The sequence below is a fragment of the Cupressus sempervirens genome, chromosome 10 (genome assembly GCF_028749045.1).
Source record: "Cupressus sempervirens isolate cs-2001-9-10 chromosome 10, ASM2874904v1, whole genome shotgun sequence".
In the NCBI taxonomy this organism is placed as follows: Eukaryota; Viridiplantae; Streptophyta; class Pinopsida; order Cupressales; family Cupressaceae; genus Cupressus; species Cupressus sempervirens.
In genome coordinates, this window is record NC_143127.1 from 415,309,622 (window position 1) to 415,336,827 (window position 27,206).

General features: G+C 35.0%; 1 protein-coding gene across 1 annotated transcript; it reads right to left on the reverse strand.

The window, feature by feature from the left end:
• Window positions 1-23,257: 23,257 nt before the first annotated feature.
• Window positions 23,258-26,636, reverse strand: LOC149534471 (uncharacterized). The gene is made up of 2 exons (XM_089805827.1): window positions 24,000-26,636; window positions 23,258-23,911 (listed from the first exon to the last, which is right to left on the reverse strand). Exons 1-2 carry the CDS (start codon window positions 26,614-26,616, stop codon window positions 23,517-23,519), a joined length of 3,012 nt encoding a protein of 1,003 aa, XP_089661953.1. The 5' UTR covers window positions 26,617-26,636; the 3' UTR covers window positions 23,258-23,516.
• Window positions 26,637-27,206: the final 570 nt, after the last annotated feature.

Sequence of the window (27,206 nt, forward strand, 5' to 3'; positions counted from 1 at the left end):
CAGTCTTGAAATATGTTGTTCATTAAGTTCATAAAGGTTGTTGGGGCATTGGTTAACCCAAATGGTAATACTATAAACTTGTAATGTCCATACGTAGTTTTGAATGCGATTTTATGTATATCTTCATCCTTTATACGAAGTTGGTGGTACTTGACATCAAATCAATTTTTGAAAACACTGTCGTGCCCTTCATTTGATCAAATAGATAATCTATTCTGGGTAGTGGGTACTAGTTTTTGACAGTAACTTTATTGAGCATTCTATAATCTATGCATAATCTCATGGTTCCATCTTTCTTCCTCATAAACAATACTAGGGCTCCCCATGGTGAGACACTAGGTCGAATCAATTTCTTATCTAACATGTCCTGAAGTTGGATCTATAATTCCATCAATTCTGTAGTTGTCATCCTATATAGTGCCCGAGATATGGGTTCTACTCTTGGTATCAAATCTTTGGTGAAATCAAATGCTCAGGAAGGGGGTAGTCCAGGAAGTTCTTCAGGAAACACATCTTGATAATTCTTTAAATAGGGATATTTTTTCTTGAAAGTTTTTTTTAACTTTTCTCGAATTCCCCCATCCTCATAAATATAGTCATCTCCATAAGTGGTGGTTTTAGGTTCTCTTGTGTCCTCAATTCTGACTGCAAAGATCTCACAACCCTTTCTTCCATATCTTTTAAGTTGCATTGCAGAAATCTATTTTGATCTAATTTCATGTTGAATTCCTATAATTCTTGTTGGTCTACCTTGATCATCCACATAGTTTACAGTTTTGGCAAGACAATCTACCTTGACCTTATGCTCACTGAGCCAATTGATTCCTATGATAATGTCCTAAGACCCAAGAGGTGCTACATACAAATTCAATTCTATTGAAAAATTTGGAAAGTCAACCCGAGCTTCAAACAGACACTGCTCTACCTTAACCCTTGATTGGTTTGCATATTCGATTTTCCATGGTTTTTCCATAAAGCTAGATCTTTTTGGAAGCCTACTTAATAGTTTAGGTGATATAAAACATTCAGAAGCTCTAGTATCAATTAAAATGAACATAGGGTTTCTGTAGATCTTACCTAGAGTTTCAATAGGCCCTATTTGGTTGTTATCCCTGCCTATTATCCAACGCTGCATGAATCCTTTGCTAAAAAACTTGCTGTTGTTGCAGTAGATGTGGTCATTGTGGCTAGTTGGCATTGGGTTTACTGGGACAATTACTAGCATAATGATCTCCTCCACATGTAAAACATCCTAGAAGTAGGCCCTTCTTTTCATTATTCTTGTTATTCTTATTTGTATTCAGATTGCTTTTAACATCCTTAACCCCATTACCCTTTGACTTTGGTTTGCTGTACTTGTAGTCCTTAAATAGTCTTTTCTGGGGTCCAAAATCAACACCCTTTGAATTCCAGATTGTTTTGCTCTTATTGTCTCAGATGGAGTCATCCTTCCTGATCTTATGTTCTTGCTGAACAACCTTCTCTAGAGCTTCCTCCATGGTTTGGGGAGCAAGAACATCAACAACTCCTCCTATCCTATTGTTCAAACCCATAATGAATTTTCTTACTTTCAGATTGGTATCTTGTTGATACGGTGGTACATATTTTAACAGTCGGGTGAACTTCTCCCAATACTTATGTACAAACATGTCTCCTTGCTTTAAGTTTTGAAAATCTAAAAGTTTCTGATCATAAAAAGTTTGAGGCGGCCAATGATTTTTGAAAATGGTTACAAATTTTTCCCAAGTGATCTCAGTGTTTTTATGTTCTGCTCAACTTTGGTGTTTCCCCACCAGGTTGCAGCTTCTCCAGTGAAATGATATATTCCTCAAACCGCTTTTGAGGTTTCAGAGAAATTCCTAATGTCAAAATATTGTTCCATTCAGTTAACCAAGCTTCTGCTTCCCCCTTGGATTCAAAACCGAAAAACTTGGGTAGCTTGATTTTCTTAATATCTGCTAACAGATCAACCACTATTTCTTGTTTCTTTTATTTTTTTGATTTTTTGGGTGAGGAGGTTTTCTTATTATTCTTAGAGACTTCTATCTCTTCTCTTGGAGGAGGTGAGGATTGAGTTTCCTTGCGGCTCTGCCCCATTTGGGTTGCCATTTCATTCATTCTTCTCTCCATGTTTTCCAACTTCAGTTGCATTTCTTGCAAGATCTAAAATAACAAGTCATTAGAAGACTGAGTGTTCTCATAGATTATGCCTTGATCCACAACGTTCTCATTGATGTTCATTTTATGTTTCTTGTTTTCACCTATTAATTTACAAATTTGTGTCAATTAAGTGGATTTTTAAAAAAATATTTTTTTCACAAAAGAGAGAGAAAAAGTCTTGTAAATGCATAAAAAGTGTAAATTAATAATCTTTAATTCTTTGTTGCTTCACTTAGAGCAACCTTACTTACAAAAATTTCCTCAATTGAGGATGTTTACATCAAATATCTTATTCTTGCTTCTCAACACTTGATTTTGGCTCAAATTGGTACATATCTTGCATCATCCAGGATCTGTGGAACTGCAAAAGAGGATTTCTCTGTCGAGCATTCCAGTTTTGAATCAACTTATTCCTATATGCTGCCTTACTAGTAGGAGTCCATTCGACTCTTTCTTTCTTCATCCATTGTATTGCTTGGTTCAGTGTTTCATTATCTTGGAGCATGGAACAATAGGTGTAATCATATTTTGGCATGTTTTTAATTAAATACGGAAAGATGGGGTGCCGAGTCTTCTTGCAGGGTGTTTTACATACTTGCATCCTGTGCAATCAGTCCAAAACTTTTAGGTTTTCATAGAAGAGAGTGTGCCCTAGGTTTAGTGTCGAACCCAACACTTTGATACCATATGTAACAAATAAATTTTCTTAACCAATTTTAAACTCCTAATAATCTGTTTAATAACTAATTCCATTTCACATGACAATGACTCCTACTAATTGAATATAACTATGATGAAAGTAACTGTTTCTAGTCTAATTGCATTTCATGTTCAGCTAATATAACGAGAACAAAAGGAATAAATAAATTTATATACATTGCTAACAATTTAACCATTTCTAATTAATTAAAAATTCAGCTAAAAATAAAGTAATGACTAACTTTCTTAACTGATTTATATCAACCAAAATATTTATTCAATGTAAATGTTAATATTTACTTTATCTAGAACACTAAACTATTTAATTATTCTTCTAAGGGTTAAAAGTAAAAGTGTAAAAGAGACATACAGTAATAACAGAAGAATCCCTTTATCTTGTTGTTCAAGCTTTGGCATTGGTGAGAGGAGAAGCATTGACATAGGCTTAACCTCCCAACCTCGGACCATACTTGTCCCCACACATCCTAACTTATTAGAATGGGCCCCCTACCTTGAGATCAAGCTTGGGATGTTCTTTAGTCTAGTCATCTGAGCTATCGGGTGGTTTGAGTGCCCCCCATCAATTATACCTATATAACTGACATCTATAGACAAAAAAGTGATCTCAAGATTGGCACATATGCCTGAAACTGCCTTGGCCAAGGATTTTAGTTGGGTTCATGAACCCAATCTCCACCACTCAACTTGACAATAGATTCCATTATCAGGACATGCATGAGCTATTAATTATTCATTATTCAAGTCTGATTTCATTATTGATTTTTGCACCTCTTCACCCTTCTATGGTCTCTATGCCCAGGTGAATCCTAGATGTCTGAAAGATTTTGATCACCTTGTTATTATATATTCCATGGCCTCTTTGCTAGTGAATTCCTCGGTGTTATGAGATTATAGCATTATGATATTATTGATGCACCTCTTCACCATTTCATGGCTTCTTGCCTGTGAATTCCTTGGTGTTTGCGAGATTATAACATTCTAGTATTATTGATACACCTCTTTACCATTTCATGGCCTCTTGCCAGTGAATTTCTCGGTGTTTGTGAGATTATAGTATTCTGGTATATTGATACACCTCTTCACCATTTCATGGCTTCTTGCCAGTGAATTCCTCGGTGTTCTGAATCCATAAGTATTTTGTTCATTATAACAACATGTTTATTGAAGCTGATTTCAATACTCTTTATAGTTACAATTCGATTTCATAAATGATCTCAATAAATTCAAAGGATTTACAAAAGACCATCGGCAAGGTAAAATTATGTTGGTGCATTTGGTTTGCTACCTAATGAGGATAGACTTATGATATTCAATTACATGAAATGCTCCATTCATAGTCCTAATGATATATGAGTGATTTTACTCGAGCAAGGAAGACAATAATTGATTACTTTCATACACTTAGCATTGTAAAAGCCGATTGCAGTCAGTCCTATATTCATGGGAGAAGGAATAATAATATGGAATGCAAGCAATTAAATCATGACTTGCATTTTGGCTAGATGTCATTCGAGATGTGGCTCCTCCCATCCTTGGCCGATGCTTGTATAACACAATTCCTTTTAGCACTAGCTTGATCTCTTGATAGAAATAAGGAATAATTTGTGTTTTACCGACTGAGTAAACAAAACTTAATTGGCTTAGCTAGGAATGGGTAACATGGCTTAAAAGGATTAATGCGGCTTAGAGGAGAGACATGACCAATCAAAATCAAACATTAATTCGATTTGAAAAAGAGGAGAAATAAGGAGGGAAAAGAAATAAGGAGTTGAAGAGTTATCAACTTTATTTTATTATTATAATACATTCTTATGTACATTCACATAAGTATATTGATGAGGTGACATCATTAGATTATATTATTATAATTTATTGGCGCCATTTCATTTTTATATTTATGTGTTCGTATTTAAGTGTTTATTATAATGATAAGATAAAAATTTAATAATCAATCTCTAAAGGTATACATTATATTTGCATTTAGATTATTATTTTTAATTTATTATATTGCTTCCTTAATAGCTCATGTAGTCCCATAATGTATCCTATGGACAAGTCTTCGTATCCTTTCCAAGGAAGTCTTAGGTCATACTTGTCGATCCTAATGACTGAACCAACAAATATCCCATTCCGATGAACTTGTTTAGCAATGCTTCCCCTCTCTTCAGTCTTCTCCCATAGTCACCCATGTAAAACATTCTTGCCAAAACATTAATTCCATGGTAATTCAAAGCAAAATATATTGATTGTTAATTCAAATCAAACATCTGCTAATCACTTAATAACAGTTATAGATTACTGGTCATTTCATCAATGTCTATAAATAAATAACTCATTTCACATGATCATGAAAAGAAATAATTCACTAACAGTTGGTACAACGTATATAAATAACTAACTCACTTCACATGATCATGAAAATAAATAATTCATTAATAGTTTTGTTTAACTAATATTAAAAAAAATTAGGGCAACATTTGGGATGTAACAATTTTGAGGTGCAATCCTTTGTGAATGATATCTTCTCTATGAGGAGAAGTTATGATTAAAATTTATTGTGTAATATATTCTTCTCTATGAGATAAAATTGAGGTGAAAACATTTGTACCAACCTCTGACTAGATTCATGGTGGTTACTATTTCACATATGAAATGTAATGCAAGGTGATCTTTCATTGACATATATAAATAGAAGGTAACCATTATAAGATGACAATCTTATAAATGGTGGACCTGTTATCATGATAGAATTCATTAAATTATTGTCCTAGAGTGCTAAAAATCATGATAACAGATAGGCATAAGGTAATTTTTGTAAGGTGACAATCTTGCAAATGATAGGCCTGCTATTATGATAGTTTTGTTCCAGATACATCATAAGTCATTCATAACAAAAGCATTATGATTACTCTAGATATTGTTTTGGACAATTAGAGATCATAATATATGTTATTAATGTCAGTTTCTTTTGTTAACTGTTGGGTTTCAAGCACCCGTTAAAACTTGTTTTACTTAATAAAAAATATTGTGATTGTAGTTTTTTGACAAGTCACTATTTCAGAGTGTTAAGGTCAGATAATATGTTGTGTATAGATACCCTTGATACTAATATCTCATAATTTTTTTTCACTTCTCCCTTGCTAAGAGGGATTGTTGAAGTGTAGCATCAGTTGAAGTGATATACTCTTTACATTGAGTAGTTATATTTATGATTTATATGAATATTATTTTATGTCTTTTATATATATATATATATATATATATATATATATATATATATCACTTAACTAATAGAGCTCTTATAATCAGAAGAGACTATTATGTTATTGGGTTCCTAAATGTAATTGTTTTACCACCACATGATTGTCGATTGAGAAGAAAACTAATTGTATTTTCTTATACACCGATGGTGATTAGTTATGTCCACATAGGGATATGGATTTTTTGTTAAGGTTGTAGCTTCTGTCAGATTGATTTTATCATGAGATACCTTATTGGTGGTAAATTATCTTTAACATAAATATTTGATATATATATAATAATATATTAATTACATATATGGTTAATATATTGATATTACATATATGCTTAAAGATGAGTTATACATATGGTTATTTATTAAGTAATGATGATTAACTATAGAGACTTGTCTCTTCAGGAGACATGTCTCCTCTCATATTTACGAGTCTTCGAATCTTCATTTGGAAGACATCAATCACATTGGGAATGTTAGTACATTTGTAGAAAATGATCCATATTACTTAACATGGTATCACAACTTGATTGCAAACTGCAAATGTAAGAAAGGAATCTAATGAGATATTCATAACATAAAATTTGCTATTAAAAGAGTCATAATTTCAACATATAGAGACCATCCAAAATTATTATGATGGAAGATGGTTATGTGCTTGATAGTTTGTACAAATGATTGTTTAAATTCAATTTTGCGTGAGTGGAAGGATAATATTGGAGAATATGAATGGTCATGCCTTACGCGATGAAGAAGTATTGAACAAAGTATATGATGGAGACAATGTTTTCTTATTTTTGAGAGAGGTATCAAGGGAAGTTGAGGAAATACATGAATTTGGATTGCTATGGACGGGGACACATCTCACATGTTTGTATCAGAGAGGGGCTCACATTGAGGCAAGAAAGATTAAGTTGGGGAGTGATATGCTACTCTTATGCCGAGAGATGAGAGACTTGGATCGATGGACTCAAATCGAAGATTAACTAGATGATACCAAAGTTCAAAGGCATCAGTTATACGCAATATGACTATTATATTTGTTCTCAAACTGCATTTGATGACACAACCTTCAATGTGCCACATGGTGTATCACTTTCCAGTGTCAACCAATCTTGCATTAGTCATATGTGTATTCCCTCTATGGTGAATGTTTTAAAAGTAGCATCATTTTTTGTGTAATATTATAGAAATTTCCAGCATACGAGCCCCACTATATCTGTCAAATTCATGCAAGCTATTCTAATTCAAACTGGATGCGATGCATATATGACGAGAACACTGCTTTGGGTTGACTGGTGTAACAGAGATTGGATTGCACATCTAAACATCAAAGGGACCATAAGATTCATCTACAAAAGTGAGCATCCTATGGTCAACTAGCATGCCTTGTTGTATTTGGAAGTTCTTAAGATATCATTTTTAAAAGTCAAGAAACCTGTAGGAGTGCCTTCAGTAATAAATACTACCATGTGATGCACCTTGTACAAGTCTGTGACAAATATGGATAGGAAAATGATAATAAAATAAAATAAAAGGACAAGACCCTATTGTTTAGACCTGATTATAGAACATAATGTTGAAGATATTGCAAGAGTATAAGGAGAGTACATTATCCTAGGAAAGGGAATGAAAAAGAAAGAAAGGGGTGTGGATAATCAACATGAGATACAATGGTATTGAGTGTTTTCTCAATCACTGTAAGAACCCATGAAAGCACATTCTGTGAACTTATTAACAGTCATCTAAAGTGTCAGAGGTTACTATGGTGTCCATTGCTAGTCATTGATAGTATATGCACTCCTCTATAAAATGAAAGACTTATAATTGAAAGAAATTATAAACATACAAAATGAGAAACACAAATAAACCAAGTCATTAAAACATGGATGAGAAAATCTGTAAAGTTGGATGGAAGACACATGGTGAGAGCACAAAGGACTTATCACAAGGAAACAACACATGGTCCAAGAGATATGAACCTCTAAGTGAAGATATGATAATAACATTGCTATCATGGCTTTACCAAAAAATGGGTTGACTATATTTGAAATAAATGATCAAAACTTCGGAACATGATTAGTATGCAGCTTGAAATACTCTCGAAGAGGCATCACTTCATGACAAAAGAATTTTTAGTGAGGTTTAAGGTAATATATGCACTAAATATACTGATCACATTTTGGTGAGTATATAAGGTATATTTAGTTTTATCTATTCATACTTATTTTATATAAGATTCTTTTATCGCACGCGCGCGCGCACACACACACACACAAAATTGAGAATTATAATGTGAATAAAGATAATATTAATGAGAAATATATTTATGTTGTTAGTATCAGACACAAGTTAAACTACTAACATTATTTTGTTTAAGTATTGTTTGCCTCAATCTTTTCCTTCGAGAAATTTACTGTAGGAAGAGGAAGATTGAGATTCAAAGGGAGCTTGACATGTTATTAGAGGCAACCTTGAAAGAGAAGGAGAAGACTGAGGATGTTATTTAGTTAACATTCAATGAACTTGGTCTTATTGATTAAGAGGGAGTAAACAATGTTGAGTAGTGTTGATAGCATAATTTTAGTGATAATGAATGGATTATGAATAGGGAATGTAAATTCAACGAAAGTACATTTATTGTCCAAATGAGATATTCATATTAACTACCACTTTTTGAGAGAAAACTTACTAAGGAGAGGGGTCATCATAGTGGTAGTTGAGATAGGAAATATTTGATTTAGTTAAACAACATTTCATCAATAGGGTGGATATTGCGATCACAAATAGATTACAAGCTTACTCCTAAAGCAAATTGGTAGAATTTTTTCAACTCCATAAAGCAGAATAAGTGGAAATCTTAAATTGTGGGGGGGATATTAGTCAATGTTCCATTCCCACTTTTAAAGGGGAGATGTTCCATTCTCAAATAATTTAAGAAGAAAATTTTGAATGTTCATGTGCAGATAAGTATTCTTATTTTTGACATTTATCTATATTATTCATAATTTCTATACATACTATAAAGATTATTTTCCTTGATGCTTTCCTTTATGGTTGAGGATGTTCTTACAAGAAAAGAAAATTGGTACTTTACAAATATTGTGCAAACCCAACTTCATGATAGTAGCTCCAAAGACCTTGGTAATCAAGATGGATAAATTGAGGCTCTCACCCTTGATGATTGAGATTATGATATTCTTCTACATTAAGAGGGAGTATGACACTTCTTCTATGGCAATGCTGGAGCTTAGAGGATTAATACTCAAAGGGAGTCTAGAATACATTTGGGTGACTAAATGATGTGATGGGTCTACTCCTATGTATATCATGAGGAAGTGATAAATTATCACTAGAAAATATGACAATTGATTCAAAGTGAGTTCGACAGGCATCCTTGTGTGAAGAGAATTTATGAGGAAGTAACTAGAGGACCTGACTTCCCAGGATCAATGTTTAGAGGGAGAAATTTTGAGATGCAATCCTTTGTGAATGATATCTTGTCTATGAGAAAAAGTTCTAAGTAATGAAAGGTGACGATCTTTCATTGAAATATATAAACAAAATGTAACCATTATAAGATGACGATCTTATAATGGTAGATTTGTTATCATGATAGACTTCATTAAATTGTTGTCCCAGAGTGCTAAAAATTATGATAATGAACATATAGAAGGTTATCTTTGTAAGGTGACGATCTTGCAAATGATAGGCTTGTTATTATGACAATTTTGTTCTGGATACACTGTAATTCATTGATAATGAAAGAATTATGATTATTTTAGATATTGTTTTGGACAATTAGAGATCATAATATATGTTATTAATGTTGGTTTCTTTTGTTAATTGCCGAGTTTCAGGCACCCATTAAAACTTGTTTTACTTAATAAAAAACATTGTGATTGTAGTTGTTTGACAAGTCACTATTTCAGAGAGTTAAAGTTAGATAATATGTTGTGTATAGATGTCCTTGATACTGATATCTGATATCTGATGATACTGATATCATCGACAAACATACATTGCAAGTTACATTTCTTAAAGATCCCAAGACGTTGAGTCACGTTTAAATTTAATTAATTCTAAGTCTAACAACTATCACATACATAGAAAAGAATAATCAGAAACTCCAATGTCCATAATATACATTTGTTCCGAATGCTCCTTGGCAAATTAATTCGGAATGCTCATTCATCCACTGTACATGTCACAGGGTATGAAAGGCTTAAAAGAATATACATATGTAAAGATCAAGATACAACATCCTCAAATCCATGATACAAAGTACAGTAAAAATATATGAAAATTATTCACCATACATGATACATCCATACATCCATAATGATAAAACATCTATCATAAAATCTAACCATCCATCATACTAATCCAAGAACATAGTATAGGTAAATGCCAATCACGAAATCTCCAACCACGGTGACCACGGAACGGATCTCAATGGTAAGAGTAAAAGCACTACCACCCGACCGCGTGGAACCTAAATGGTCCACTCCCACCGCGCTGAGGAGATAGTCTCAAGTCCCAAATAGGATAACAAAACCTATAATCATAAATACTCTCTAAGTCCAGGAAATCCTATAAGTATGCTAACTCAAGGGTTCCTAAAAAGATCGACATCTAAATTCCAGAGGTACCACAAGACACGTAGGAAACCTAATATGCAAGCGGGAAAGTGTCATCGCAAAAGTCATGTAGAAGTTACCCGAGCAATCCCTTAGGAATCCCGGGTCCCTACTGATCCTGCGGCCACTAGTATCCTCTCGTACTGACGAGGCATACTATGGAATGCAAGGTCGTAACCAAGCGTCCTCTCTACCCCATCCTAGTCTGTACTAGCACTCATGGCATGGGAGAGAACATACAATTATCTTGTTAGGTTCATTTTCTCTCATTTAGTGTAAATGTTTTCACTTATTAAAAATGACTTACAATGGGTTTCTCAAGGCAGCCTCTTAGGGCTCCGACCCCCATTGCAAGCCACTTCCCGACTCTACACATAGATAACCTACCCTAGCTCATGAACTCGTAAATCAAAGAATCATAATAAAACCATCTCAGTCCTATACGAGCAACTGAAAATATCATAAAAAAGATAATCCACAAAATATATCAGTTCTTCATGAGCAACAAATAACATCAAATAGTAATCATGTAATCACGACAGTTCTCTATCAGCAACTGAAGGCATCAATAATAAGTCACAAAATCCAATGGTTCTCTAATGAGCAACCAGAAAGTAATACAAGTATAACTGATCGAGACTCAGAAATGGTTATCAAATATAACTGATCGAGACTCAAAAATGGTTAAGTTAGGTATTCTCAAATACATACACCTCAGCTTCACACAAGGAAACTGGAAAGCAATACAAACAGTAAACACAATCATGTCATAGAGCACTTCATCACATTACCATGGTCAGGTTAAGAAAGATCGAGACCAAATCATCAAGACATCACATTCACAACCCTGAGCCTCTGGTAACAACCTGAACTGGTCAACGCTAAACCAACCCCAAAACATTCAAAGTACAAAGACAACATCAAAGTCTCAGAGATTGGATCTGAAAGTATATTATTTAAGTTAAGGTAAGGTTTGTGTTTTAGTTTAATTTCGAATTCAAGTAACAAAGTTTTCACAACTACCCTTTTTCGAATAACCCATTTCTATAATAACTTTCATTAAATCAATATCCAAATTTATAATTTAGTCAAATAACATTCATTATTAATTAACTTAATTAAACTAATTTTAATTAAATTAATCAATATTCATTAGATCTAATTACTTATTTTAATCCCACTAATAATTGTTAATTTATTAATATTTAAGCAAAATTATTAATAAATTAAAATTTACAACTATATCTATGCAATTAATATTTATTTATTAAATATTTAAAAAGTTTAATCTATTATAAAAATTGAATATATTATAATTTTATTATTTAAAATTTTTAAATAAATAAAATTCGTTTTTAATAATTTTAAAAAAATTATAAAAAAAATAAAAAAACGAAAAAACAAAATTTTATATTTTATTTTCTGTCACTCACGTTTATAGCCCGTCGGCTTTGGCCGCAGGCCTGCGGTCGCAGGGCCTGCGGCGGCAGGTACTCTATACCTGCCATCACAGTACCTGCGACGCAGGTACTGTCGGCCTGCCGACAGTGGGGGGCGGGTACAGGGTGATTCCCTCCCCCCCACTATATTATATTAATATATATATATTTTTTTATATATATATTTTTATATATTTTATTTTATTTTATTTTAATAACAATAAAATAAGTTTTATTTTAAAAATTAATTTTGTTTAATTTTTAATAAAAACAATTTCTTCCAAAGGATAAATATGTAATATATAAATATATATATTTATATATATATTTATTTTTTTATTTTTTTAATCTAGAACTTTTCAATTTCATTAAAACAAAACCCTTATCAAATTAGATCTTAATTTCTAAATCAAGAAAACAATGGTTCTAATTAATTCATCCAGTCTCCATGGATACAGAAATTATTGACGAATAATTAATAAATTCACAATATTGAAAGCTTAAAACTTTCATCACAGAGAATTCAGATCTACAAACCCCAGACACGAAGAAGGCAGGAAGGGATAATTGCATATTTAATGGATAAAAAACACAAGACCCTACCTGATCCTGATGCTATTATGCAATCTCCAGGAACTGTATGCGAATTCGCTCCTCTCAATAACCTTCCCCTTCAAGACTTTCTTCGTATCAGCCTTCTGAAATTTGCTTCCAAAAATTGTCTTCCCCAAAAATTCTCGTCCAAATTCGTATATCACAAAAATGAACCCCCAAAGTTGTGATAAGCAAATTCTCCTCAATTCGGGGCACTAATTGTGCGTTTACCCGAGAAGACTCTTTGCACAACTCAGTTAACTCCAAATTAACTTTTATTATCTTTTCTAATTCTTTTGCATTCAACTTTCATGCACATTAAGTTGAATGATTAAATAACTTTATTTAAAATTTCACTTGACTTCAATTCTTAATTAATTTATTATTTTAAATCTTATGTGCACTTTTAAGAAATTAAAAATAACATTATTAATTTTTATAATTTAATCTTTTAATTTAATTCTTATATTTAACTCATGTTTAGATCATGCGATCTAGAATTCTTAATAAATTAATATCTTTCAACTTTTAATTTATTTTAGAACTTAATTGATAACATATTTAATTAATTTAAATAACAATAATATTTAGCATTTATTTAAAAATGAACTCCAAATATATTATTATTAAATTAAATAAATATTATCCTGTTCTAAATATATCTTGAACTTTAATTTTCAACTTTAATTCTTTTATTTAATTAATTAATTAATTAATTAACTATAAAGATATCATAATAATTCCTTATTAAATTAAATCATTAATTAGTCTTTTTAATTAGACTTAATTAATAGAAAATACACCAAGGACTCATAAAGCAACATACGAAAACCCATCATAGAAAAATACATACCAAATCAAACAAAAGGGTTATAATCACAAAATTACATCATTTGATGCATTCGGAGGGTACTTAACTCAGATACTTGTCCTAATTATCAATTAGGACAATTGGCTAAAGGGTTTAGGATTTGGACTTAAGAGTTTATCTCCCCTCTCTTACCATTGAGACAGTGCGATAGGGTACGCTCATCCTGACAATTCAGGGAAGTCGATACCTGGTACCTGCAACCTGCATAAAATCCACGCATGTACAAACACAATATTCTAAACTAAACAGGCAATGGCAGGAAGTGGTGCATCGTGTAGATCCCGACTAGCAGGTGACTACGACTCCCTTCCTTAACCATATCAGAAACACCATACATAAATAAAACAGCACGCACACCATACACATGCAGTATGGGGTAAGTATCCATAAGAAACACATGGAATAATGAACCATCTAACTAATCATCATCGATAACTGAAACCATTGAATAATCATCATACATGCATGAAATATAGAGTACCAAGTAATCTCATCATATAATAAACTGAGTGTAAACATCATCTGATAATCTCTAAAATAATAATACTACTCATCAAACATAAATTGGCCTAAAAGAGTTTGGCAATCATATCATAAATGTAGCTCGAAAAATGTAAACTAGGGGCAGGCACTACAAATATCTTATATATAATATATATTATATATATGGTTAATATATTAATATTACATTTATGCTTCAAGATGAGTTATACATATGGTTATTTATTAAGTAATGATGATTAACTATAGAGACATGTCTCCTCTCATATTTATGAGTCTTCAAATCTGCATTTGGAAGACATCAATCACATTAGCAATGTTAATACATTTGTAGAAAATGATCCATGTTACTTAACATAAACATTCAAATAGTCAAATTGATTAGCTAATTTTTTTGAAAAATACTCATTTGCCAAAAAAAATAAAAAATAGTTGTTAATTTGTTGTCCAATTGGGAACTCTTCATGCGAGTTTTGTTCCACTACAACATGCAGAATGAAACATTTATGTTTTAAGGAGAAACACCAAACACTAAATCCTCTCTTAGTATAAGGTCATCTCTCACGCTAACCTTGCAAAGTAAGATCTTGAAATAACTTCAAGATTCTTTCTTAATGGTGTACTTCACTTAGTTTTATGATGTGATAGGCTGCTCATCACAAAGGGATATCCAATTCATTCAAAGGGTATTAACTCTTGCACTTCTAAAGATTTGGCTTTAACTCCAACTTAAACTTGTGACTTCTTGTCCTATTTTCGTTTTCGTCATTTTGTTAAGATTGTCTTTAATCCAAATGGGTTGATTTTAAAGTTTAAAAGATCATTTGATCAATGATCTTTTGAGTTGTTTAGCAATCTTATTGTCCCCATCTCAACCCAAGCTTCTTCGTCCAATGCTTTGAATTTTGAAGTTTTGGTTCCCGAGTCTCAAGATATTGCAGGTTGAAGAAAGGTATTAAAACAAGTGTGTTCAACCACAATATTAACCTTTAAACTTTAAGAAGTTAAGGTTAGGAGTTCAAAATGTGCATTTTAATCTAAAATCTTAATCTCTCAGCGCAAAAAAAATTAAGAAATTATTTTTAACCCACAAAGTTAAGAAATTATTTTTAAACACACATTCCTAACTCTAAAGCTTAACCTCCAAAAGCTAAAAAGGTTGAACATGAGACTAAGAATATGTCAATTCCTAACACTTGAAAGTTGAAAAATCAGAGGTTAATGAACCTCGTTTAGAGTCTGTTACTTTTGGGTGAGAAAATCATTTTCACAATTGATATTATCAAATAGAGTTCTTGGAAGCACAATGATATGGTTGAAAAGTCGTTAAAATCCTCCATGCCAAAATCCAAGAACATTCAAAGTGGAATGCAAATATGAGGAGATAATGTCTGGTCAAGGGTGCTTGAGATGGTGGGAAGAATATCAAATTGAATCACAAGAAGGATGATTGCGAAGGCCCTGATCATTACCATCTCCAACTTGTTGTGTGAAAAGAGGATTGGAAACTGAAGGTAGATGTAACCCTGTAAAATCGAAGCGGCTATATCTGCATCTAGAAATAGTAAATCTCAGACAAAATGCTCGAGCCTTCCTTTCTGCCTGTGCAGATGAATTCAATAAAGTTGAGCCATTGATATTATGTTGATGACCTTTTCAATAACGAGTACGATGGGAAAAGAAACGACTCAATGAGTGATGGATGAATAAAACCAAGGAATTCGTTTGAACTGTTTCAAGTTAGCCAAGAGAGGAACATCAGGCCTGTATCTTACCTTCAGCCCGAGTAGGTGATGTATTTGACCGAATACTCACAGCGCCTGACCTGTGAAACAAATGCTATCATAGCATAATGATGGTGAAGACTTTGGTAATAATCAACCGGGAGCAGTGAAGAATAAAAGACAGAGGGTGCCGCCAAGAATGGATGCGATATGACTGACAAAATGCCAGAGAAGGATGCCGAAGTTGTTGAAAGATGACGGGGTGTTGATGCCTTTAAACCGCTACAGTAGACAATGACTGTGAAGTGTGGCAGTGCCATGATTCTAAGGCACGTCAAAGCATGGAATGTCGTAGATCTCAGTTTGACAGAGGACTACCAAAGAATGATAGCATTCGGTCAGAAGTAGTCATGTTCCCCAAACAATGAAACAAGCTACTTCTGTCTTGAAGATTTCTGGAAGAAAATACACGTTTCACCGAATTTCATCTGATATAAGTTATCGGTATATCGGGGTGTGTTAAGGAAGCTCTGAAACCGTTTAATAGAATGCCTTGGTATAAGGATGGACACGGCAAGTTTTGCATGTAGCCAACCAACATGTGCTAATTTGCTACCCACGGCACAGGATTTGGGGATACATAGAGGACTGGTCTGGATTGAATCTCAATTTAATCTTGCAAATACGAAATATAGAAGCATCTAGGCGGCATGTTATATGTTTGACAAAATGCTTGTGAAGGAGGAAGGTAAGAAATTTGGATTCAGTGGATAACATTCACAGTAGCGATGAAAAGCTCGGTTACTTCAAAGTTATAAGAGCATAAATCAGATAAAGCCAAAGCATTTTAGGCACAAAATCTTAATATATAAGCAATCGATTGATGAAGAGAAGCTAGGTAACATTGTTGTAGCAGGGTGAGGATGAAAAGTCTGCAATGAGTTACACTTTATGCATGGAAAGGAGAATATTTTGAAGGTTAATTTATTGTTTCCCCATCATTACGGATTTCTAGCTCTTCCCTACATTGGTTTTCCATTGGCATCATAGATCATGCATTCCGACTGGTAAAGTGATGGCGAAATACTGAATTCGACTCACAAGTTGATCGCAAGATCGCAAGAAGTGCAAAAGTTGAAGGAATTTAAAGAAATCAAAGAAAGGATCAGCAGGTAAATCATGAAGTATAAATATCAAAGGCTCGATTATGCTCCCATTTTGAAAAGTATGCTTCCCAACATCGGTGATATCATCTAAGGAAGTGTTAGCCTCCAAGATTTTTGGTCATCTCTTGAAAGCAACGATAGAACTCCCTTGGCTAGGAAGATATTAGAAAGTGGAATAGCTCGAGCTGGAGGTCATCCCATCTCAACACAGTGTCCCGATCTAGTGTTGGAATGTATGAAATCTTACCATCCGAATACTAGAGAAGTCATTGCGTCAGATAATAAAGTGATTGCTCATTTGGATCCTATTTCTGTTGGCATTGCCTTTTGGTTTCCTATCAGAGAACAATATGCCAACATAGATATGAGGATGGCAAGGGAGTATTATATTGCAAACCAAGCCCAGTGCTTGAACACCATTGCTAGGTCATGGTTCTCGTAGCCAAGGCAAGGCAAATCTCAATTAACAAAGTTCATCCACAGGTCATCGCTAAAGGAAAATGTGGCGAATATGGTAATCCTTTCGAGTAGAGTAATGAGACCTCAAGATTCACATGAGTTCGAAGGTTGGATGTTTATGTTCATTAACATGGTCTACAAAGGGAAGCAACACATTGACTTGGCAAAGCTTATCAGTGATTTCCTGTATAGACAACTCATAGAACTCCAAGCTAGTGATTATTTCTACATGACTTCTTACCTCTTCTAACAGCAAAGTTCATCCATAGGTCATCACTAAAGGACAATGTGGCGAATATGGTAATCCTTCTGAGTAGAGTAATGAGGCTTCAAGATTTGGATGAGTTCGAAGGTTGGATGTTTCTATTCATCAACATGGTTTGCAAAGGGAAGCAACACATTGACTGGGCAAAGCTTATTAGTGATTCCTTGCATAGACAACTCATAGAACTCCAAGCTAATGATTATTTCTACATGACTTCTTACCTCTTCTACTGGCAAAGTTCATCCACAGGTCATTGCTAAAGGAAGATGTGGCGATTATGGTAATCTTTCTGAGTAGAGTAATGAGACTTCAAGATTTGCATGAGTTCGAAGGTTGGATGTTTCTGTTCATCAACATGGTTTGCGAAGGGAAGTGACACATTGACTGGGCAAAGCTTATCAGTGATTCCCTGCATAGACAACTCAAAGAACTCCAAGCTAATGATTATTTTTATGTGACTTCTTACCTCTTCTACGTTATTGCAAGTACTAAAAGTTGGCCTGGGCTTAACATATAGGGTTATATGTATGATGATGCAACTATCATTTACAATCATCTTCCTCAGCTACAATATGAAAGTAGCCTACACCATTTCATGCCTAAAGTTATCCCTGATTATTGTACACATGTTTTTATTTGAGGAACTTTCTCTAAAACTTGGTGTCCTTCAAAATTTTTTCTCGAAATGAGATTTGGGCCATTGATTAAGGATCATCCAACGGTTATGTTATAAGATATAACATTAACCTAGGTTCATTTAACCTTCAAGTCTGATAATTAATTAGGTTACATATAATAATAATAGAATAATAGTTTCTAGGTATGTGTACTTATGCACCTATGGTTTATTAGCTTTGATTTTCTTCAACAACGAAAAATCTGCCAACATTTCATAGAAATTCAATAGGATTGGAAAAAAATTGCCAATAAGTTCAAAATTTTTCCTATTTTGGAAAAAAAAAAGTCAATAGAAAATAAAATTTCCCCCCTAAAATAATGTTGGATTTGCCAAAGTTTTATAAATTTTTACAAAGGGGTTTTTTTTGAAGTTATCCTTGGCTACGACAAAAAATATGGCATTCAATGTTTCCACTATCTGGATAGAGCGGTTGGCAAAAATAGTCAAAGAATCATTGGACAAATAGAGAGAACACAAAAACAATTGAGATGAGAAATAATGGATGAGGAGAGAAATCATAGATTATCCACTATAATAAATAGAGTGACATAAATAGTGGGAGAAATCACTTGGTAAATCGAAGATAAATTTCTACAGAAGGTACAACATGCCAAGCTCATTGGCTTGGAAAAGTAAAGGAAGAAGAGAAAAGATAATTTGAGAAGATGAGGAGCAACAAACAAACCCTAGCTTAGTTTCATGTGACTGTGCCAAGCTCATTGGCTTGGAAAAGTAAAGGAAGAAGAGAAAAGATAATTTGAGAAGACGAGGAGCAACAAACAAACCCTAGCTTAGTTTCTAGCAGTCACATGGATATTTTTTTCAATGGGGCTAAGACCAAAAATAGAGCATGATTCTGTAGTAGAAGAAAATCACCAAATGAGAGCAGTAGAAACCTCCAAAGAGACAGTGACAAATGAATTCACTACAGAAAACGAAGCGACAAACCAAGGTATTGAAGAACATGAATTGATTCAATATTTTTCAACAAAGGAACATGATGAAACTATAGAATATTAGCTACTTGATGTTGTTGCTGAATACTATGTTAGAGCTGTTATTTTGGTTTTCTAAGAGCAATATCAATAGAACTAAAGTTTTATAAGTAGGCAAAAATGAATTGAAAAAACAAGGTCTCGAAAATTGGAACAATAAGGGGGTAAGAAAAATATGGAAGGCAACAAAAATTGCCAAAAGAGAGCCACTGTCACAAGATTACATGAGGCCTAGATTAAAAACATTATAGAAATCATAATACTATTCAAAAACTTGAAGCATAACAGTCGATAAATTAGCAACAATTCTTGATCATAATCTGAATTAACATTCGTTCAAACTATTTTGAACATAAAGTATCATAAATATGAAGTTGAAGATCATAAAGTATCATAAATATGAAGTTGAAACTGTTAGCCAGTATCTTCCTAATTTAATAGCATCAATTACTACATAGAGAGTTCGGTATACACATAGTTTACTAGCAACGATATAGCAATTTAAAAGAAAAGCGTGCTCTATTTACAAGCAACAAATAATTCACAAGATTACATCATTATTCATGATATGATAGGCCACAAGTATTTGTGAAAAGAAGAGGATTGTCTATGCTTTTGTAAGGAGTGTCTGTTTGTTGAAGTTGTGGAGGTTAAATGACATCGACAGTTGTAAAAACCAGGAATTTTCCTCAGATTGAAATAATGAATTCTTAGTTTTGACTTGATATCCTATCAATCATATTAATACGCATTTGATTGAAGATTCATTCTTGTCTAAATAGGATCAATATTGATACTATGTTCTAAGAACACCCAACCCATGATAATACCAATTTGGAGATAATACAGTAACATGATAATAAGGATTTGAAGTGAAACAATCAGAAAGGGAGAGAGTGCATCAAAAAATGCAAAAACTTGGTGCAAGAATAGTATGCACACCGTTTGTAACTAGAATAACGCAAAACACCGTCAATGATGCCCTAAGGAAACTGTAACACACTTCTTTGAGCATCACAATTTCTTGTAGCACATATGCATCCTCACAACACTAAGTTGCAGCGCAAATGCATCCTCCTGGCTCGAGTTTGCCCTAGCTCCTCTTCATGTGCAATCGCATTTGGGGATTGGAAAATGACAAACATAGAGAAAGGACACAATGTAATGGCACGGACATGGAAAACGTGGCATCTTTGGCTAGTACTGGTGTCTTTCAAGTCCTTTGCATCTCTCCACATGGGAATGATCAATGTCGACCAAATGAGGAAGTTGTTTTCTTTTTTTTCTTTATAATCACACGAGTGTAACAAGTACGACGCCAAGGTCGGTATTACGATGACGTCGAGGGCACTTACAAAAAGAAACATAAGAATCAAACACAAATAACACAGTCATGGAAAATTGCCAAATGTTGGAGTGCGAGGTGCGTGAGAGGTGGTAGCAGAGTAGTTTGATCAGAGGAAAATTGATTTGGTATTAGTGTGTGGATCAAATTTGAGTTGGTGTAATGACATATGCCAATAGTTAGTTTGATGTGGATCAACCACAACCTCATAATGTGCCCAATTTATTTGATGAGATGTAGCTTAAGAAGGTTGCTTGTTGCTTAACTGGGAGTGCAAAACTTTGGTGGTGAACCCATCTTATAAATGAATGTGGAGAGAAGGCATTGCGATCTATTAAGAACTAGGTTGAGCTAAAGCCAACATTGTAGGTTCAGTTTAGGCCTAGGAATTCATATTGGGTCATCTGAGTTCGTTTCATTCAACTGAAGCATATAGGGAAAAATCAAGAGTATGTGCGGGCATTCAGAGTGTTGGATCCATAATATCTTTATATGAACAACTTGCAAGCCTGAGCTGTTGAGGAATTCAGGTGACATAAGGTGCAGTCTCTATCCAAGTCAATCATAATAGCTGATGGTTTGTTGGATTACAAGGGTGATGCAACATTGTTGTTTGGGTGTGCCAAATCTAACCATGGCAATCAAAACAAGAAATTTCATCCAAGGGGTGATAAACAAAATGAATCTAATCGAAATGGCGATTCAAAAGGTAAAAAGGTGAAGTATGATGAAAGCAATTCGATTCATAAGGAAAGGAAGATGAATCATGATTGTTTCTTGTGCAGACAACTTGATCATTTTGCAAGAGAGTTTCCAAAGAGGGCTACGTTTAATGCAGTGTTGGTAAAGGACACAAAGATGTGTGAGATAGGATCTTTGCAACTTATCAATATTGTTCATCAAGTAGCCAATTTTGGCATTTGACATCAACCGAGCAACATTTGGGAGGGAACAAGTTGTTGCAATGATAGACTCAAGTGTAATGGATAATTATATATCAGTATATCGATCCAGGCAGCTTGGTTTGAAGATGGAATCGAGTGAGGTGAGGTACAAGGTAGTAGACTTTTGGTAGTCAAGGTGCAAGGCAGTAGACTTTTAGTAGACAAGATGCAAGGAAAGGTGGACTTAGTCGCTATAGAACTAGATGCATATGAGTTGATACTGGTCAAAACTTTTTAAGGCAATCCAAGGTGGTTATAATGCCACACTTGAACTGCATCATGGTGTTGAAAATGGGGTAGATGTGCACCATTCCAACCTTCCACAGTGTCGATTCAGTAGGGGCGCTTAATACCTTGTAATATTGGATTGCATTTGATAAAGTGATTTTGAGCAATTCGCCCCAGCATACATATTTGGTCTGTGTTCTTGCATTGCCATACTATGTATTCCTTTGGTAGCATGCTTAGCATTGTTACGCTTTGTTGGAGCATTATTTAAGTCATTGTGTTATTGAGAGATAGTCAGATTTATATCATTTAAGCTTTCGCAAGTTATTTGGGGGAGAAGGTGTATACCAAAGATCTCTTTTCATTGTAAAACGGTCTTACATTGGGACTAGATCGCTAGTATGACATGAGCTGCTCCCAAGGCTTGTGAATACTTTGAAGAAGGACATGTCCCTCAAAGGAGGTCTACGATTTTACGATGCTGTTAATGTTTTAGCAGTGAAGGTCATTGGGCTAATCGTTGTAGATGGAGCCTATAGTCTTTTGGTGACTCTAAGGGGATCTCTCCCTGATTGTAATGAACTCAAAATCTCTGGTTTTTATCCATTGAGCATAGAGGTATTGGTGGCAAACTTTAGCTATCTCAGGTCAAGTAATGGCAAGCTGTAGGTTCATCGAAGACCTATTGGGAAATTACTTGCAAACAAATTTAACACATCAACATCTTCTTGGAACAAAATAAATGAACTCCATTATTATGATACAATGTAGGGGAATAGATAAAACATAGACTAAGTGTTAGGAAAGCTCTTGTATTAATGATGTATTAAATTTTTTTCTAAAAGATAATTAGAAAATTCCCAGTTATGTAGGTGAGATTTTATTCTAAAGTGAGTCCTTAGCTTTAACAAGGTTATCATTTTAGTTTTATGAAACATAGCTCTATGTCAACCAGATTTCCATAACCTCAATAGAGTTATTGACATATCCTAATTTGTGCCCTTTTCACATTTACATGCTTTTATTTCTTTCTCTTAGTCTCTGACTTTAAAAACTTTTGTTAAAAAGACAATAAATTTATTTCTCTTTTTCTTTGACTTTTATTTTTGTGTAAAAAGACAATGAAATTATTTTTCTTAAATTACAACCAAAGTACAATATAAATATTAAATGATCAAATTATAACTCAAAACTAAACAATTGTACATTTGATTCATGTTTAGACCAAAAAAAAATAAAAAATCCCTCACTTAAATCCACATAAAATAATAAAATTAAAATATTCATTACGCAACTCATTTAAAAAAAAAACACAACGTTACATAATTATAATAGTCAGAAACAAAAACTTATAAAATTTAACCCAAATCCATCCAAACCCAAGAGCACATTCACTTTTCAAGGACTTTAGGCGGTGCGAACCCCAAGACTACTTTATATGTTGGCTAAAATATAAAATATAACCATTAAAAGAAGATGACATATCGACAACTTCCAAAGATGGGATATCGACATCTTCATCACTTCAGTCCGCTAATCTAAGAAGTCAACAATTTCGTTCTCACTCTCGGAGGGCTCACTTGAAACTCTTTGCTCATGTTGAATTTCTACTTCAACACTCCTCTCCCCACAATATTTCTCCAACATCTCCACCACTTGTCTCATACAAGGCCGACGGTTTGGGTCTCTGTTCGTGCACATCAAACCCACACGCAAGACGCGCATCATTTGTTCCACGCAACTGTCTTCCACTGCACCTTCATCCAGCACTTCCATCCCTCTTCCATCCGTCGATATTGTCTTGTATATCCACCGCACAATGTCCATTCCCTCTCCCGACTCCGCTTCAACTATCGCTTTCATCCCCGTCACCAGCTCTAACAACACCACGCCGAAGCTGTACACGTCGCTCTTCATCTCCACATATTCTACACACAACATTTTGATCCAAAAAAATATTAGGAAAAAAACTCTTATGTTTAGGAAAAATAATTCATGAGAATTCGATGTTCGTACCAGGGGCTATGTATCCGTGTGACCCTACATAACAAGATACCGTATACTCATTTCCCAACATGGGAAGCACCCTCGATGCGCCAAAATCCGCAATTTTGGCTACAAAGTTGCCGTCGAGAAGGATATTGCTGGACTCCACATCCCTGTGCAGTACTGCAGGACAACGACCGTGATGCAAATAACTCAACCCACGAGCCGCGTCAAGAGCGATCCGAAAACGTATGGGCCATTCCAGCGGAGTTCCTCCTTCAGCGACACAGTGCAGACGGTCGAACAAGCTGCCGTTGGGCATGTACTCGTATACCAACAGCTTGTAATCCGACTCTTCACTTGATATGCAACAGAGAAGCTTCAAGATGTTGTTGTGCCGGATGAGCCCCAACGTGTCCACCTCTACTTCTGCACTTGTACTTTCTTCGACCTCGCCTTTTGTCTTCAAACTTCGTGTTGATCTGCTCGCGTTCTGGATCTTCTTAACGGCTACCACTTGCCCGTTGGGAAAAGTGATCTTGTAAACTTTTCCTTTGCATCCAGATCCAATCACGTTATCCTCTTTCAAGTTGTTGAGGATGTATACCTCGTCCACATCTGCCGAATGGAATGGAGTCAATTTCCACGACGGCCCGCTGCTTGGTTTCTTGGAAAACAAGAAGCAACACAGACAAACGGTGCAGCATAACACGGCCACTATAAGTAAAAGTGAAACCAGAATGGTAGCTAGACTCTGACGTACTGACAACTTATGAGGAGAGGAACACGGCGGTAGCATCAAATTCTGACCGCCACAAAGCTTCTGGTTTCCCAGAATGCTCTTCTTGTAAGCCGAATTGTCTAGAGCTTCAGGAATGCGTCCAGACAAGTCATTGTTGGAGACACTGAAAACATTCAGTTTCAGATCTCCCAACTCCGGTGGAATTCCGCCGGAAAGCAAATTGTTTGATAGATCCAGGCTGTTTATGTTGGTGTTCAGAACCGCTGGGATTTCGCCTGCAAGTCGATTGTGGGCCAGATTGAGCAGACTCAGTTTCTTTAGCGACATTATTTTCGACGGAATCTCTCCCGACAGAAAATTATGGTCCAGCTTGAGCACACTGACCGAACTCAAGGCCCCGAGCTCACGGGGAATGGGCCCTGACAACCGGTTGTTGCTGGCTTGGAACACTTGAAGTTTAGCCAGCTGTCCAACTTTTGCCGGGATTCTTCCTTCGAACCGGTTGTTGCTCAGCTCCAACCGAGTCAGATTCTTTGCTTCGCCGATCGCAGCTGAAATTTGGCCTTCGAACTCATTGTTGCTGAGAAACAATTGCTCGAGATTGGAAGAACCCCAGAGCCCAGTAGGAATCTTGCCGCGCAGACGATTGTTGTCGATGTGGAGAATATCGAGAGAATTGCAGTCTCCGAAGGACGAAGGCAGACTACCATTGAATTTGTTCGAAGTGGCATGAAAGTAGGTGAGCGCTCCTCCCCGGCACAGATTATTTGGCAGAGGACCTTCCAAGTCATTCCCCACCACATCAACCAAATAGAGGGGGGAGAATGTTCCCAAGCCTGGGGGCAACCATCCATTGAGCTTGTTGTCGGAGAGCTTCAAGTAAAGCAAGTACCGGAAACTGCCGAGCTCAGCAGGTATCTCCCCACTAAAATGATTGCTGAATAAATAGAGAGTATCCAAATTTGTCAGATTTGAGATTCCATCGGGAATTGTGCCGTGAAGCTGATTCTCGCTGAGATCCAAACCGGATAAGCTCCTCAGTCGGCCAATGTCGGCCGGAATTCGTCCAGACAAATTGTTGGCGAATAGATACAAGATATTCAAATTCTCGAGAGTCATCAAAGTGGCAGGAATAGCACCCGAGAGATGATTCCGCGACAGATCCAACTCTTTCAGCTGTGTTAAATTGCCCAGGAAACTTGGCACTCCGCCCACAAGACTGCAGTTTCGCATCCACAATTGCTGCAGTTGCTTTAAATTACCAATCTCAATGGGAAGCTCACCTGGGCTCAGAGGATTGCTGTCAAGCGTGAGGTTCTTCAGAGACCTTAAATTCGCGACAAATGTAGGGAATGGTCCACTCAAACTATTTTCTTCGAAGAAGAGAGCTTCGAGCTTTGGTAGCATACCAAAGGCTGGAGGAATGGGGCCACTGAACGCATTATATCCCAAGTTCAACTCTCTCAAATCCGTCAATTCGGAAATACGAGTGGGAAGCGTTCCAGCAAAGTGGTTGGTGGACAGATCGAGCTTTTGCAAACGCTTGCAATGAAGAAGGGCGTGGGGAAAGGGGCCAGTGAAAGCATTGTCTTGGAGAGTTAAGGAAGTGAGATTAGGAAGGGCACATATGGCGGAGGTCAAGTTGCCAGAAATGGATCTCCCCGTGAGATCAATGGCCGTAACGGTATTCAGAGCATCACAGGTGATTCCTTGCCAAGCACATGGATTTTCATGTAACTCATTCCAGTCGCTCAAAGCATTCCGCGTGTTCTGCCAATCTGCCTTTTTTATTTTAAGCAGAATGATGCCATCTTGCGAGAGGGAAGAGCAGTGGAGAAGGAAATGAGGAAAGGTGAGCATGCAGCAAAAGCAAGTGAGAACACGGATGGGTATTACTGCTGCCATAATATCTATGTATTTGCCAAAGAAAAGCTTTCCTTGCAAAAATTTGGGGAAAACTCTCAGATTTAATGCTCGATGATTTTTTCGTTCCTTCCCCGCTAAGTCACCGGGATGGAAATCCTCGCTAAGTCATCGTCAAGTAAATACACAATTTGATTTGCTAAGAACATTTTTAATGAGATGATTTAACTAAAATTTGTTTTTATCATATATTAGAAATCTTTTGATGACTTGTGATTATATTCATGATATTTTAAAGTTACGTTAAATTAAATGATATATTAATATTTTGCAATTATCTACATATTTTATATTTAATTCTATATTTGAAGTGAATTTTATTTTGTACTTTAATAGAAGTTTAGATTATATTATAATTTTTCTCTACTAAAATCTTTAGAATTTATTATTATTATTAAGATTATATTTTCTGTTTTAAAATTTGCATAGAATTTGTATTTCTTATCATATATTTGATTTTAAATTCTATTTTTTTCAAAATAAAAAATTAGCTATTTTGAATTGTGATATTCAAAGCAACATTATTTTTTCAAAGAAGATAATAGTATAATATTATATTAATTTTTGTTTTG

Excerpts from the sequence above, each read along its gene's own strand:
- LOC149534471 (XM_089805827.1), bottom strand. The coding sequence starts at position 26,616 with ATGGCAGCAGTAATACCCATCCGTGTTCTCACTTGCTTTTGCTGCATG. Across the intron at positions 23,912-23,999 it reads ACACGGATACATAGCCCCTG|AATATGTGGAGATGAAGAGC; the intron begins GTACGAACATCG and ends TGTTGTGTGTAG.